Below are 15,566 nucleotides of genomic sequence, written 5' to 3' on the forward strand. Positions count from 1 at the left end.
CATTGTGTGCTCGCGTCACTTTTATTGTTTACAAAATCAAAGACAAGTCAAAAGGTGGTCCCAGAAGTTGCGGCTACGACGTCATCATCCGAGGAGCGATGCTCATGGACATCAACTCCTGGAAGAGAAGTTTGCACGCGTACGGCATACGCACCAACGAGATCTGAAAACATCACAAACCGCGGCCGTCAGCAAAAGGATCAAGTATGGCTGCAAATGACAAGGGCCCAATTCTGACACTTAGCAGAAAAAAATGAATGGAAAAAAAAAATCGAATCACTCCAATAATGCTTACGACAACTAAGATGTGAATTGCAGGCAAAACATTTGAAAAGACTTGATCCTTAATTCGCAAGCACACATTTCCATTTTCCCAAAATGCAGATTTGACTGCAAGGAATCTCTCCTCCCTCTAGTGGACAAACGACTCCAACACTAAACGCCATTTACAGATTCTTGAGAAAGTAAGTGCATATCGTCGTCATAGCGTTGAATCTGAAAAAAATCCCGCCAATTGCCATTAGTTTGAAAAGGGCTAACGTCAAAGCGGCCGGCCATTTTGAATCGTCTACAGATGAATAGGTCGGGCCCAAACGTCAACCCTTTGGAATGAACAAAGTCTCTTCAAGATTTAGGCAACTTGCAAATAACAATTAGTTGAATAATCAATCAATCAATTTGTGTTTCGCTTTTTAAAATGATTTCTATCCCTTTGTTAAAAAGCAGGACACGTTTTCTAACGGAATAAATCAATTTCAGGTCCTGCTCTGCAGAACAATCGGCAGCAATTGCTTTCCAAAGTAAAAGGAGATTGTTTGCACAACAAATCAAAAAGGTTGCAACAATTTGTGGTTCAACAACGGCCTCCTAACGATTCATTGATGAACTGTTGCACTTTTTGTAAGATCGCAATTTGAGCTTCTCGGCGCCAGACAAAAGTGTGTTTGTCAATGCTCGTGACTTGGATGACCTCAGCGTTAACAAACCGTTGCGCGCGTTCGTTACCTGCGTCTTGTTGCGGCAGCCGCGACACTCGTACGTGTGTGTGCGCGTGTTGGCGATGGCCATGAGTCCGCACAGGTTGCACACGTGCACCTGGTAGGGATCGGACGCCTCGAAGAGACGCTCGCGCAGGAACTGGGCGGCGCCGTGAGCGATCTGGCAGTCGCGCTCCATCTCGCCAAAGCGAAGGCCGCCGTCGCTGAAACGCACGTCACATGGCACATCAAACAGACGGACTGGCATCGTGAGAAATAAAGCAGAGCCTTTCAATTTCATTTCATTTGATAAAAGGACAATCAGCGCCGGCGTTCGGTCTCACCGCGATCGTCCCTCCATGGGCTGCCTGTTGAGGATCTGCACGGGCCCGCGGGCCCTGGAGTGGATCTTGTCGTCCACCATGTGCTTGAGGCGCTGGTAGTAGGTGGGCCCGATGAAGATCTGCGACGTCAGCTTACGGCCCGTGAAGCCGTTGTACAGAACCTGAGCACGGCCCGCTCGGTCAATGGGGTCAAAAGTGTGGGGGCGGGGCATCCCAAGTCGCGCTCACCTCGTTTCCCCTCAGGTGGTAGCCGTACTCCGAGAGCAGGTTGGAGACCTTCTGCACGTTGACGGCGTCGTTGAAAGGCGTGGCGTCGCCAATCTCGCCTTTGTTGGCCGAAACCTGCGGGGAGGAGACGACAAGTCGGGCTATCAAACAGTGTTGGGAACGTTACTTTCAAAAAGTCATTCATACGTGCTTAAAAAAGTAACTGAGTTAGTAATTGAATTACTTCATTAAAAAGTAGCTCGTTACCAGGCAAAGTAACTATTTTCACTACGAAAAAGAAAGAAAAAAAAAGGTTTTATATCAAACAATTTAGATTTTTTATATATTCTTACTATTGTCATCATCATCATTCTATTTCTATACAAGGAATTCTAATTATGTCCAGGCTATAAAGGGTGTTTTTTATTTATTTTTGTGAGTATTTGTCACACAAATGCCTCACCCCATGACGTATCATATAATAATAATAATAATCTTTACATTTGGAGTGGTGATGTATGTTCTACCACGGCCAGTTATGACAGCAATCATAATAATAATAAAAATAATGCTGGATATACGGTGATTTGTGGCACATATGTCATCTAGCGGTAATTTCACTCTTGTCAAAGTTGTCAAACCAGTTCCAGGCGAAGACACGGACTCTTTGCTAAAATATGCAACGTTTTAAGGTCCTGAAGGACGACACGTCCGTCACGTCGTGACACGCTTCCCGCCGCACCTCCAAAATAAAAGTCACTACACATTTCAGCTGTCAAGGCACTTTTATTGTGACGAGGTCCGACAACAACAGTGCCGCTAACTGCGCAAATGACATTTTCCAGCAAGTTTTCTGCAACGTCTTAAAACTAATAAATAAATTGTACCGCAACGCATTTCTCATTCAATAACGGCGCTTCAAATATAGGGAAAATAATTACATTAGTCCCTTTATGGTTCAGAGTTACCGAACGCCGTTATTCTCTACACTGCTATCAAAGTCCCAACATAAGCCGGGTCCGACTCACCTTGCCCTGCAAGCACTCGATAAGATGGCCGACAGTCATTCTGGACGGGATGGCGTGCGGGTTGATGATGATGTCGGGCGTGATGCCCTCGCACGTGAACGGCATGTCCTGCCAAACAAAACAAGCGTGACGACGGCGCCCGCTTGCTAGCCCTGGACGAGCCGTTTACCTCCTGCCTGTACTGGATGCCGCAGGTTCCCTTCTGTCCGTGCCTGCTGGCAAACTTGTCTCCGATCTGAGGGATCCGCACCGAACGGACCTGCCGTGACAAAGGCGGAAGACGTCAGGTGACGCGGTCCGGCCGTCAGGTGGCGACGGCGCGGTGGGAGTTACCCGAATTTTGCAGAACTTGTATCCCTCCTGGTTGAGCGTGACCATGACCTGGTCCACGATGCCGGTCTCGCTGGTGCGGAGGAAGGTGCTGCAGTCGCGCTTGGTGTAGCGCCGGTTGCTGCTGTCCAGCTCGTCGTCGTTGTCGGGCAGCGTCACCGTCTTGCCGATGATCACGTCCTCGCCCGAAACGCGCACGCCCGGGGCAATCAGGCCGTCGTCGTCCAGCTTGTCGTAGATGGCGTGACGCATACCTGCGAGGAGGCGTGCCACGTCATTGACGCAATCAGGTCACGTACTGCGTGATGACGCGCAACGATGTCATATCTGAGACGTGACGTCGGAAGACGCTGATGTCGTTTGCGTGCAGTCGGCGAAACTTTCAAAAGCGCAACATTGCCAAGGTTTGCCTTTTGGAAGGCGTGTCAAAACCTGAATATGGCTGGCGTCGGGCCAAAACCTCCTAAGTCACAAATTTCAGAGTTTCTCAAAAACTTTGGTCCGTCCACATGTGCGAGTGTCATTTTTACAAATGATTGACCAACCTTAAGTGTTAAAATGGCTCGCTCGTTACGATGACGCAACGTCAATGCCGTTTTTGGGGTCTCCTGAAAAGTAACGATTTTGGAGGTACAAGGTTTTGGCCCGTTACGTGCCGAGTGATGTTATGGCGTGGCTAGCACACACGGAGGAGGGGAGGGATGGAAAAAGTGGGCACATTGAACCAAACGGGTGGACAAACTGGACATGGGGAGAACACGCAACATAACACCAACACGCAGACGCCTCACCAAAAAGAGGACAAAATGGAGCCGCCGCTCCCGAATCACCGCCTGTCAAAGTGCACCCGAATGAATAGTGACTGCCCGAAAAAGGTGATGACGGTTATGGTCAAGTTCTTAAGTCACAGGCATGGAAGGTGGCAATTAGAGAATGGTCCAATTGATGGCAATGGCGCACCCCACGAAAGACAGCGGACACTAAATCAGAACAAAAACAACCAAAGAGGCGCAGGGACTGCGTGGGACTGAACCAAAAAGCAAGCAAACACACGAGGACACTCAAAATCGCTGGCACCGAATGGTGGCCTGAACCGGGGACGAGGACCACCAATCAGGAAGGAGCACCAACACACGCACATAGTCCACCACTCTAAACAAAAAACCAAACGGCCACGAAAAGCCTTAACATGGCCCCACGCCGGCGATATGCTCTTTTCAAACACAAATATTGGTTCATATAAACATGATCGGGTACACGCTTTCGACGCAAAATTGTTTTGTGTTTTGCACATGCTCTGTTCGCAAGGAATCTTTTGACTACAGGAACTACTTTGTGTGCGGCGGCCATCTTACGTTACATGACTGCATTGTTTCTCTGTGGTGAAAATGCCACTGTGCGTATATGCTGAATGTTTTTGTCTTTTACTGACCGTAGAAAGTGCAAATGACGTCTATTTGAATTATGACATTTATACACACAAACGGGTACGTCGGTTTGGCGACGAGTGGATGCGAGGACGCGCTCACCCTGGCAGGTCTCCTTGGTGGGCTTCTCAAAGATCTCTTCCTGGTCAAAGCCCTTCTTGGACTCCTGCTCCTTGTAGGAGCGATAGAAGACGGACCTGAAGAAGCCTCGGTCCACGGCCGAGCGGTTCATGATGACCGAGTCCTCCTGGTTGTAGCCCGTGTACGAGGCGATGGCCACGATGGAGTTGATGCCTGCCGACGGGAAGCGGTCGTGAGCGAGCGGTCGTGAGCGGCCGTGGCATGCGTGCGCACCTGCTGGCAGCTCTCTGAAGCGCAGGTACTCCATGGAGCGCGTGGTGACCAGCGGCTTCTGAGGGTAGTAGAGGACGTGCGCCAGCGTGTCCATGCGAACGTGGAAGTTGGTGATGTAGACGCCCATGGCCTGCTTGCCCATGGCCGACTGGTACGTGTTCCTGGGGGACTGAACGCAAACAGAAACAGGAAACAGTCACTCCGACTCGCTGGGAAACTCATTTGACCTCAAGCAGACCGACCGGTACGTTGGGGCGGGCCTAAGAAGCCAGAAATAAGTACAAATTGGTCTTGTTCTTTCGGTGCAATTCCATTCACATGTATCGATAATGCGGCTGCACCAATTGATCGGCATCTGAGACACGCGGCAGCCATTAGTGGCGTCTGCTCATCTGTGTGTTTGTCAGTTCACGGGATCATCACCACGCGACAACTCTGACATTCCACAACGGTGGTGGAACACCATCTTTACACGTGCGGCGTTCTGATCGGAGCACGCAAGGCACAACACGAGCAAAAATTGTTCCATGGCCGATTTTGTATTTTTGTGTGCGGCGTGTACACTTCAAAAGCTGCTGAACGGACAACAAGATCAGAATGCCAGCTGACGGCTCCAGGTGCAGAATTGGGAGGGACGGACAGACGGACGGACGACCCACCTGGTTGTGATCGGGAAAGGGGATGATGGAGGCGCACACCCCCAGGATCATGGACGGATGGATCTCACAGTGGGTGTAAGTGGAGCAGTAAGCCACACCTTTCTCCTGAAGGTCATCGGGGGTCATGGCCAGCATCACCGTCTCCTCCTCCAGCGTGTCGATGTACTCCACCACGCCGCTCGCCACCAGATCCTGCCAGCTGAAGCCACAGGACGACGATTTGGATTCACATTTGTCTTTCTATATCATTTGATCAATAACCGTAAAGACACGGGCCATGGAAATTCCTTTTGAAAAGAAATTTGGGCGTATTTCAAGCATTTGAAGATGACAATTCCATTTATGGAGCAACAGGATTGCTCAATTTGCCGTTTCATGAAATTGAACACAAATTTGTTTGCTTCTTTTCCAAACATGACTCAGGCTGACACTTGAGGGAGCCTCTTGATTTTGGGAGCTGTGATGTGAAATGCCAGGATGTGGCAGCCATTTTGCACTCACACAATCGCAGACAGCAAAACAAACAAAATGTGTCCATGCGTCAGAACAACTGCGCGTTTTAAATGTTACCAAGAAATTGCATTGGGTTGATTTATTTATTTTTATACATCCACAAGACGCCATACTTTGCCCCGTCACCTGTAGTTGTTGTACTCTCTCTCTTTGAGCTGGTCGATGTGTCGCCTTTTGAGCAACAGTTTCTGCTTCTCGACGATCAGAAGCGGTCTGCAGATGCGTCCGGCGTCCGTGTAGATCCTGATCTCGCGCTCTCGAATGTCTCGGATCATGGACACCTGGCGGGTGAAAGGCGGGCGAGGAGCGTGAATGGCGAGGACCATTACGAGGAGGAGGAAGTGAACCCCCGCCCACCAGCCAGCTACCTCAGACACGATGATGTCCATCTGGCGCCGAAGCTTCCGCAGCGTGTTCATCAGCTGCTCGGGATCCTTGTGGATTCCCACCCAGCAGCCGTTCACAAAAATCTTGGTGGCGCTGCCGTGTCCACAAAATGTCACAATAAATCCAAGATAGTGGCATTTTTGTGACCTCAGTGTCGTCACAATCGGAGTAACGTGACTTAAATCAAAGTAAAATGTCTTCCAAACAAGTTCTCGAGAAATTGGCTCTGCACACGGGAGGCGACGTCGCTCGCTCTCAATTCATTTCCTATGGAATCAGGGCGACAAGGCGAAAAGGCGAAAATCGCCTCCCCCCTCCCCATGGGCGACACTCGACATCGGTGCATGTGAAATTTTGTGCACGTGTGGGCCTGCGACGCGATACTAGAAAGTTGAAAATATTCTGCCGCTGTCGCCGGGGGCTAAAATCAATCAGCGAAGGTTTCATTGATGAGCCAATGCTTCAGTGGGCAACCCAGCAAAATAGAGATCATTTTTGCAGGGTCCGACTATCATTTTGTAAAAAACTACAAAAAATCATTTCGTATGATACTTCACGCAAAGCGACAGCTTGTTTGTACAGGGTTAATTTGTCTGGTAAGTTTTCTTCACCGTTTTTTGTAACAGTTAATATAATAATGCAATTGTATAGGAAATGGACGATGTTCATACTGGAATAACGCACTGTAGTGAAACTTCTGTTTACAATAAAAAGGTTAAGATTGCCTCCAATTTACTAGATAATTAAATCTGTTGTAACATCTGTTGCTGCCGCCGTCGCGGCTGCTTATCGCATCCCGCGTGTCGAGACCTGGGAGGGGATGAGGTACGTATTTATCTATTTATTTATTATATATTCATTAATTATTTATTTATTTATTTGTGGCACATCTTTGTCTCCACTCATGAACGAGTGCAAAAGGTTGCCGCTCTTGTATTTGAGCTGCTTTCAGGAACACGAGTCACTTTGAAAACTTCTGTGTCATGTGACAGCTGCCAAGGTGGAAGTCACTTTGGCTGGCTAAAACATGTAGACTACTAAAAAAAGGAGAAAAAGAAACGCAGCAAGTAAAAGTTGTGTTTTGTCTTACCAAAAATACTCCAATAAAAGTCAAATGCATGACACATTAAAACTACTGCGGTAAGGACAACACATGCCAAAAATATCTCAATTAAACGTCGTACACGTGTAGTCACAACAGAGTAGTCGTGCTTTTGTTGCCATAACAACGCAGTCATCAAAAGTGCAGTCCCAAGGGTGAAGGGTGTCATAGCATTTCAAAGTCAAAATGGTGACGTCAGAAAAAGTGAAGCCAAGATCGCACAGCCATCTCAACGTGTGTGCGCGTGTGTGTGCGCGCGTGCGTGCGCGTGCGTGCGCGTGTGAGACTGACTCGGCAATGGCGGCAGGTGATATCTCTTCCAGGTTCTCCATGCTCCACTCCTCTAAGAACTCCAGGATGGGAGAAGGTTGAGATCCTACAGAGATGTAAGCCATCAGGGCCAGGTTCTTGACCAGGCCCACAGCGTGACCCTTAGGACCCCAACACACACACACACAAAATCAAACATTGGTTTGGTGGCGTTGGCTTGACGTGCGGCTGTTGCGACGAGCACCGACCTCGGGGGTCTCGGCGGGGCACACCATCCCCCACAGCGTGTTGTGCAGCTGTCTGGGTTTGGCCAGTTTGCCATCGCGTCCGATTGGGGAGTTGACGCGGCGCAGGTGAGACAGCGTGGACGCAAAGGTGAGCCGGTTCAGCACCTACGACAAGACCAAGCGCTGGGTCAGATGGGACGGAAATGACATCATAGCGCGCGCATGCGTGCGCGCCGCCCCAACCTGGGACACACCGGCCCGGGCCTGGTGGGCCTTCTTGACGTCGCCCCAGTTGCCGGTGGCCAGCGAGTACTTGAGCCCGTCCGAGATGATCCTGGTCTTGATGGCCAGCTCCAGGTTGAAGTCTTTGCTTCTGTCGATGAACTTCTGCGCGTAGATGCGAATCTCCTTCAGCAGGTTCTTGAACATTCTGACGTGAGACGGGAAGTTCAAGCGCAGGCCCGCAAAAGACAACGCGGACGAGGTGCGGCGCGGCGGCCACCGACCCTCTGAAAAGGAAGGCCAGGAGCGGACCGGCCAGGTCCAGCCTCTTGTTGCCGTAGTGATCTCGGTCGTCCAGCTCTCGTCTGCCCAGAGCGGCCAGCAGCAGCCGGTGGACCATGTACCTGAGCAGCACACGCAAAATCCGCACGTCAAACTCCACGGGACATCGCCCAGTACCTTGTGATTCGATCTGTATCATGATTCATAGGTCACGATTCGATTCGATACCGATCAATCCCTATACAAATCTAGAAGTCAATTATTGGGATTTTTTCCCAATTCAAATTTAGAAAATACTAATCAGTAAACTTGTACATGTAAGATACACTGCAAGGTTTGTATGAAGATGTACTTCAGGCTTATAAGTGTGAGCCACTGTATTTACCAAACAGGTTGCAATCTGTTTCATGTTTGAACGATATATTGCTGAATCGATTTTTTTTTAACGCCCCTATTTCGAGTATTAATGCTTGGATTCATCATCATCTCAATACGTATCAAGTGCTTAGCTGTGCACGGTGCCTTCTGGGGCGAGCGAGCGAGACGAAACAACAAACGTGTCCACCGACTTGGCAGCTTCTTCCATTGCCGTGCAGCATCACAGCAAAATGCTGCTTTACCATGTTTGCTTTGAAATCTGGCCTCCACTTCATTGACCGGCGTCCGCAGAGGCCTGCTGGCTCCACCCATTTGCATTTGGACAACGCAGTCAGTCAGTCAGTCAGTCAGTCAGTCAGCAGAGCAGCAGCACAACTTTCAAGTCAATTCGACAGCGAGCAGCCTGGAGGACCGCAGTCACGTGCTCTGATCTTAGAACCCGAGCTGCAGTCAGCCATTTAATTTTTATTTAGCCAGAAGACCGTTATAAGAATCACGTCCCCTGCCTGGATAAGCTTCTCCTGGCCTGTTTGGAAAATAAGTCCAATGACAGCTTCAGCTTGATCGCAAAATGCATTTTGAAATGAAATGAAAATGTTGAGGTGGCGCACGTTGACAGGAAACGCGACTCGACTCAATGGATAACAAGCTCGAGCTCGAACTATCAAACTACAACAACCACATAGGAAAATCCAGTTAGCTTCTTGCTCACAAACAATGACGTGGTAATGACCAGCACAGCAGTGGATTGAATTCATCATGCAGAAAAACGTTGCTGCTCAGGTTTTATTTGATTGTATTGTTTTTGTGTGCAAACAAAATCGCCCTACAAGGGACAATGCAATAAAGTCAAGTGAAGCAGGGCTCTACGCTAACTTTTGCACTGGGAGCACCACAGGTTTTTGAGGGAGATACAGCATGACCGTATTTGCTGAAGTAAAGTTGTCCCAATTTGCATAGCGTAGTTTCAGATGACATCGCTTGCGGGTGGATTGGTCGTAGTGTCGAGACCTGTGAACTGTTTGTTATGACCGTTTTTAGCAAGCACAATATTATAGTGTGCCAACAACAAACACGCACAAAAATCCTTCAGCGTTGGAACAGATTGACAGCATTTCTCAATGCAACGAGGAGAGCTGATTTGATATACGAGTGTTTGGAGTTTTCAAATTCAACTCGTACGTCAAGACGTATTTGCAATTTTTTTCTCTCTCAAAGCCACAACGGGAGACGTGCGGGAGAATTCACTTCTTTGATTTTTGTCAACTGTGGCCTTGTCAAGCCCCTTTGCGACTAAAAAAATTAGACTCGGCTCGACTTTGGCGGTTGACAACTCACGGCGCTTTTGGTTTGCTCACCCGAGGAAGTAGGCCTTCTTGGTCTCGCAAAAGTCGCTGACGCCGACGTGCGGCAGCATTTCTTTCTGCAGGACTTCTTTGGCGTACTTGATCCTGCGCTCTTTGGTGACTCCCGGTTTGGCTCCCCTGGACCCGATGAAGTTCAAGGCCACGTTTTGCTCCTGGATGACGAAGGCTTCGTCCAGCGACGGCTTCACCTGAACGAGCGCAAGCACCCGAGTCACGAGGCGGCGCCCGCCGTGCACGATGCCCACAAGTACGCTACGCACCATCTCCATCATCTCGGGGTCGTCAAAGTCGTAGATGATGTGCTCCAGGATGTCTCGGTCCGACACGAAGCCCAACGCTCGGAAGACGATGATGATGGGGACTTCCTGGCGGATGTACGGCAGCGTGGACACGATCCTCTGGCCGATGGCGCTCTTTTTCACGCCCTGAGTGACAAAAACACATCATCGGGGACTTGCGGGTGGCCGACGGATGCAGCTAACCGTTACTTTAAACATCCTTACATCGCAGTTCCCATTAACCGATGAATCCGATTACAAAACAAATATCCATCGCTTTAATCCAAAACAAGAGACGACTCCCAATTGACAGTCCAGGAAACTGATGAATACGTATTTTCCATCAAAAAATGGGCAGAAATAGCGATTGTTGTTCTCTTAAGTAAAAGGCGATTTGGAGAAAACAAAATGTCTGCCTCCGTGGAAATCAAAAGATTGATAGTTTGAGAGGCTAAAATTCGAAGCCTTTGGACAGTTGCAAGTTAAACAAGGACCCAATTGCTGCAACGCTACCGTCTTCAATAATCCCTTTTTTTCTTCTTCTGTGGAACCTACAGTAGGTCCAACCCTTGGCTGAAAAACTCTGAACCTATTCACCTTTTTGTGTCTTTTTCTGAAAGGTCACAAAATGGCGCCACAGCTCTGTGTAATAGGGAAGTATTGGAACTTCTCTTCATGTGCCCTCAACTCATTCACTGCCACCATTTTCAGGCGGTGTGGTGCCGATTTGTTTCTTTTGTTTAAACTGGACCTGCTTTTGACCTACCTGTCCTCCTCGCGCCATCATGCTGACCCAGATGGTGCTGGTGGGACGCGACGAGTTCTCCAAGCAGGAGCGGCACTCGCCCGTGAAGGCGTACTTGGAGTCCTTCTTGGCGAACACGTACACCGTGTTGGTGGCCATCTTCTCCTGAGCGATCAGCACCTGAACACGGTTGCACGTCACGTCACCTCGTCTGCGTTTCCAAGCGCACGCCACATTTGGAGGCAGCGGACAACAAGGACATTTTACGAGTGCTGCAACTTGCCATTATTTCCATCACAAATTAATCTGTTGGATTACAAATTTGAATACTCAATGAATAGAAACACTTTTTGTTTCCATTGCTTAATTTTAAAAACAGATGATTGCAAAATTGGCAGTGCAGAAAAAGCAAACATTAATTGATGATAATTTAGTTACTGGTTTGGTCCGCATTATTCATCCGAAAATGGAAAAACACATTTTGTTTTCATTATTTTCCAAAGTCAAAGCAGATGTTGGCAAACGTTTTATTTTAAAGGAAGAAAAAAACAGCATGAATTTAGAGAATATTTATGGTTGAAAGGCTGAAATTTGGGCAATTTGAAGTTAAACGAGGTCACAAAACCATGAATTGATTAATGAAATGAGCTGTCGATTCATTTGAGTAATTCATCTTGGGCCAAATTCAGCTCACTTCAATTTGATGAACTTTGACACCGTTGAACTGCATTTTTGCGTTTTCTATTTAATTTCATTATGATTCACGAAAAAGAGCGTTAAAGGGCAATAAAATGTGCTGCGTTTTGTAGATTAGCGGTGCAACAATAAATCCATTGACAACTAATAATTGATCAAGTGAATCAAAACCACAAGATGTCTGTCTAAATGATGGAAGATTGTTTCCGTACCTGAGAATAAGAATCCTCTTTTTGATCCACAATCATTGTCGGAATTTCAGCCTGACAACATCTCCTATCCGATTCCAGGGTTTTTCCTGTCTACAAAATTCAGAGGCGGCCACCTCCACCTTATTTGCTCGCCACCTCCAGCCGGAATGGCTGATAATGAATGAATGCTTTAACACGATAATAGTCATATTCTTATTGGAACTATTATTCTTTAAAAAATGCCAACGAATAATAATGAATGGTTGCTAATTCTTGGTTAGGTGTCATTTTTAACAACAACGGCATTTTTTTGTTTTCCTTTTGCGCACCTTCTCGGAGCCGTTGATGATGAAGTATCCGCCGGGGTCCAGCGGGCACTCGTTGAGCTCGCACAGGTCTCGGTCGGTCAGGCCGCTGAGCAGGCAGTAAGTGGAGCGCAGCATGATGGGAATTTTGCCGATGAAGGTCTTCTGATGCTGCGTCTGCAGCTGATCCTCGCCCTCCTTGATGATGGTCTTGGTGATGTCCACGTAGAGGGGGGCCGAGTATCTGGTGGCGAGGACGGGCGGGTGAGAGCGGCCGGCGGAGCCAGAAAAAAAAACGGCGGCGGGCTTACGTGAGGTTTCGCAGTCGGGCCTCGTTGGGCATCATGGGGGACGGGGCGCCGTCTCGTTCCCAGTGGGTGGGCTTGGACAAGTAGATCTGCTCGAACTTCAGCAGGTAACGCGGCTGCAACGCACCACAAGTTACGGCACGTCATTTTGATTCCGAACGCGACTCGGCGCTTGAACGAGCTCGCCGTCGTCACATTGAACAAAAAATAAATTCAAATTCCAGTCCACAAACACCGAGGAAAGAAAAGATGAAAACAATACAGAAGTCATAAGCGGCCGCCATCTTTGTCGAATTTTCTCAAGACGGTGAAATAAGCGCTTACTTCAAATCAATATCCTTTCCCGTGTTTTTGCTGACAAACAAGCCATCAATCAATCTGAATTACAAGAAACAACATCATCAACATTTGTTTTACATTTGAACATTCTTCTGGCTTAGGCTTGTGTTTTTTTTTAATCACACTTTTACCCGAAAAATCTTTTCCCAACACAAAGAGCACATTTCTATTTTCCACGGAATCGTCATTCAATGTTCTGAATTATTGTTGAAGTGGCTCGTCCACCTGTTTCAGCATTGTGCCATTTTGAGGAATTGCCAATTCTTGCATTTCAGCAGTCGGGACCGACGAATGATTGCAAACGTTCGGTCCACTTGGTCACTCTGGCGGACTTGGAAAAGACTAAATAGCCACAGCGACAGCGTGCCAATACGACGATTAGGAAGTGGCGAAGGAGCAAATAACGCATTCCCGAGGAGGCAACTTACGGGCTCCTCCACCTCTCCCGAGGTGTGCTGCGCTTCGGCCTGCAGGTCGATGGGCGGCGCGTCTTCCACGATCCTCTGGACCGACATCTGGATGAACTCGTCAAAGGAATCCAGCTGCTGCCGCACCAAACCCTTCTCGTCAAAATAGGAGCTGCAAATGAGGCGAGACGCACATCAATTGAGCACCAAGCGATCCCGCGGCCACGCACGGCACCAAACAAAAGAGTCGGCCATTCCACATAGGAAGTCGACTCCTTGACAACGGTGCGAACGCACCTGATGACGATCCAGCAGGCTTCCTGCCACAGATCCGGCGTGATCTCGTCGTCGTCTTCATCATACTGATTATCTGCACACACGCGAGAATACGCAACCGAGGTAAGAGCCTCGACTCGATGGAGAGCTTGCCAGGCTTTTCGGGGTACGATGGACGCTTAGCCAAACGTACCAAGTTGTACATTTTGCCGTGACCGGCAACTTACCTGAAAATGGCGCTATTTTACCATGAATCGCACGAGAACCACAAGTACCATTTGATTCTTCTTAACTGTCATGGACATGATAAAAACTCCAGAAATATTAAATTCCAAAGTAAAGTTTGCAGAGTAACTGGTCAAATGATTTGTCTCACGTGTTTATAGAAGAATTGAACAGTTATTGAATGTTCCCCATTCAAAGTAATAAAAGGCGCGATTTCTGCACTTCTGACAGACGCAAAGTGTGTCCTACTCTACTTGTCGGAGGGTTGTGGCACTGGTTAGGCTTATGCCGGTAATGCAGACAACAGCCTATTTTGGGTGGCAAAACAAAATGAAAAGTTGGTGAAAAGACACACAAGGTGAAATGAGGCAAGAACCAGAACCAGAACCAGAACCAGAACCAGAACCAGAACCAGAACCAGAACCAGAACCAGAACCAGTGCATGACTCGCTCCGGCAATAGAGCAATCAAAATAACGCTTGCAAGAGAGTTGCCGGTCACGGCAAAATATCCAGTGCCAATTTAAAAAAAGGATTTTGCTCTTTTACTCGTGCCCTTTTCAGTGACATTTGTTTTGATGATGAAAAAAAATGATTAGATGCATTTATTGTTACGTCCCTACATATTGGATCGGAACTTTCATTTATTCTCTTTGACTAGGCTTGCTCGAACTTGAGAGGTCGCGATAGTCTTTTCTTTTAGAAATAGGACAGTACCATTATGCAAATTCCTAGTAGCAGTCTGGAGGATGCTAAACTCCGCTAAGCTAAGCCAATGTGGTCAACGGCGGCGACGCTGTGTTCCTTGTTTGCGTTAGCGGTCTTGTTCACACGCAGGCGACTCAATCAAACGTTCATGTTGAGGAGCTCACCTTCGTCCTGGTCGTACATTTGAAGCCTCAACAAGAAAAACACCAACCAACAAGTTCAGATTTGATGCCGGCCGACAACAACACGACTGCGCGCTTCTTGCTCTCTCTCTCTTCTCCTGAGGAGTTGCTGCTGCTCAATAATGAAGAAATGATGCGACGATGCCTCCCATGGCCAGACTCGGAACTGCACTCCTTGCTGGCAGTCAGTTCCGGTGCTGATCTGAATATATGACTGGGTCGCCGATAGCCCTTCTACGCCCGTGTACGCCGTTTAAGCGACAAAGCAGCCATCTTGCTCCTCCCATCTCGTGAGCAGACCTAAAATTGAACCCTGGAGAACCCCACATTTAATTCCATGGGTTCCAGAGGAACATGTATCCATACTTACAAAGAAATATCGACCTGTCAGATTAAAAGCAGTACCAGAGATGCCCACCAGGCTGTCTGTTTAATAAAATGTGGAGATCTACCATATCAAAAGTAGCACTTAAATACATGGTCATCTTAAAAAAAAAGCCTTACTTTACAGTTCTTTTTAAAAATAAATTATTGACTATACATGGTCGTTAACCCCCACCCCCCACACACACAAACACCATACTTTATATGGTCATCTTTTTAAAAACGCTTTACTGACTTGTTAAAAAAAAAAAAACTTTACCCGCGGTGGAGACTGCGACAAAGTGCGTCTAAAACGAGAAGCGATGCAAAACGAACTCAAGTGTTTTAAGCCAAGCCAGCAAGCTTTCTACTCGTCACACAAGTCAGCAAGACAGTTTTTACTCAATACTTAAAAAATACTCAATTAAAAAAAAACGCCTTGCTCTACATGTTTGTTAAAATAAAAAAAA

General features: G+C 47.8%; 1 protein-coding gene across 1 annotated transcript; it reads right to left on the minus strand.

The window, feature by feature from the left end:
* Window positions 1–2: 2 nt before the first annotated feature.
* Window positions 3–14,858, minus strand: polr2b (RNA polymerase II subunit B). The gene is made up of 24 exons (XM_086085966.1): window positions 14,716–14,858; window positions 13,641–13,713; window positions 13,365–13,515; window positions 12,601–12,713; window positions 12,314–12,533; window positions 11,119–11,277; window positions 10,335–10,499; window positions 10,066–10,262; window positions 8,332–8,451; window positions 8,069–8,255; window positions 7,847–7,990; window positions 7,620–7,759; window positions 6,208–6,319; window positions 5,966–6,120; window positions 5,327–5,525; window positions 4,668–4,836; window positions 4,416–4,607; window positions 2,890–3,140; window positions 2,726–2,815; window positions 2,557–2,664; window positions 1,550–1,663; window positions 1,322–1,482; window positions 1,006–1,201; window positions 3–163 (listed from the first exon to the last, which is right to left on the minus strand). Exons 1-24 carry the CDS (start codon window positions 14,732–14,734, stop codon window positions 74–76), a joined length of 3,525 nt encoding a protein of 1,174 aa, XP_085942092.1. The 5' UTR covers window positions 14,735–14,858; the 3' UTR covers window positions 3–73.
* Window positions 14,859–15,566: the final 708 nt, after the last annotated feature.

The sequence above is a fragment of the Leptonotus elevatus genome, chromosome 10 (genome assembly GCF_054856555.1).
Source record: "Leptonotus elevatus isolate MCC_2025b chromosome 10, RoL_Lele_1.0, whole genome shotgun sequence".
Classification (NCBI taxonomy): domain Eukaryota; kingdom Metazoa; phylum Chordata; class Actinopteri; order Syngnathiformes; family Syngnathidae; genus Leptonotus; species Leptonotus elevatus.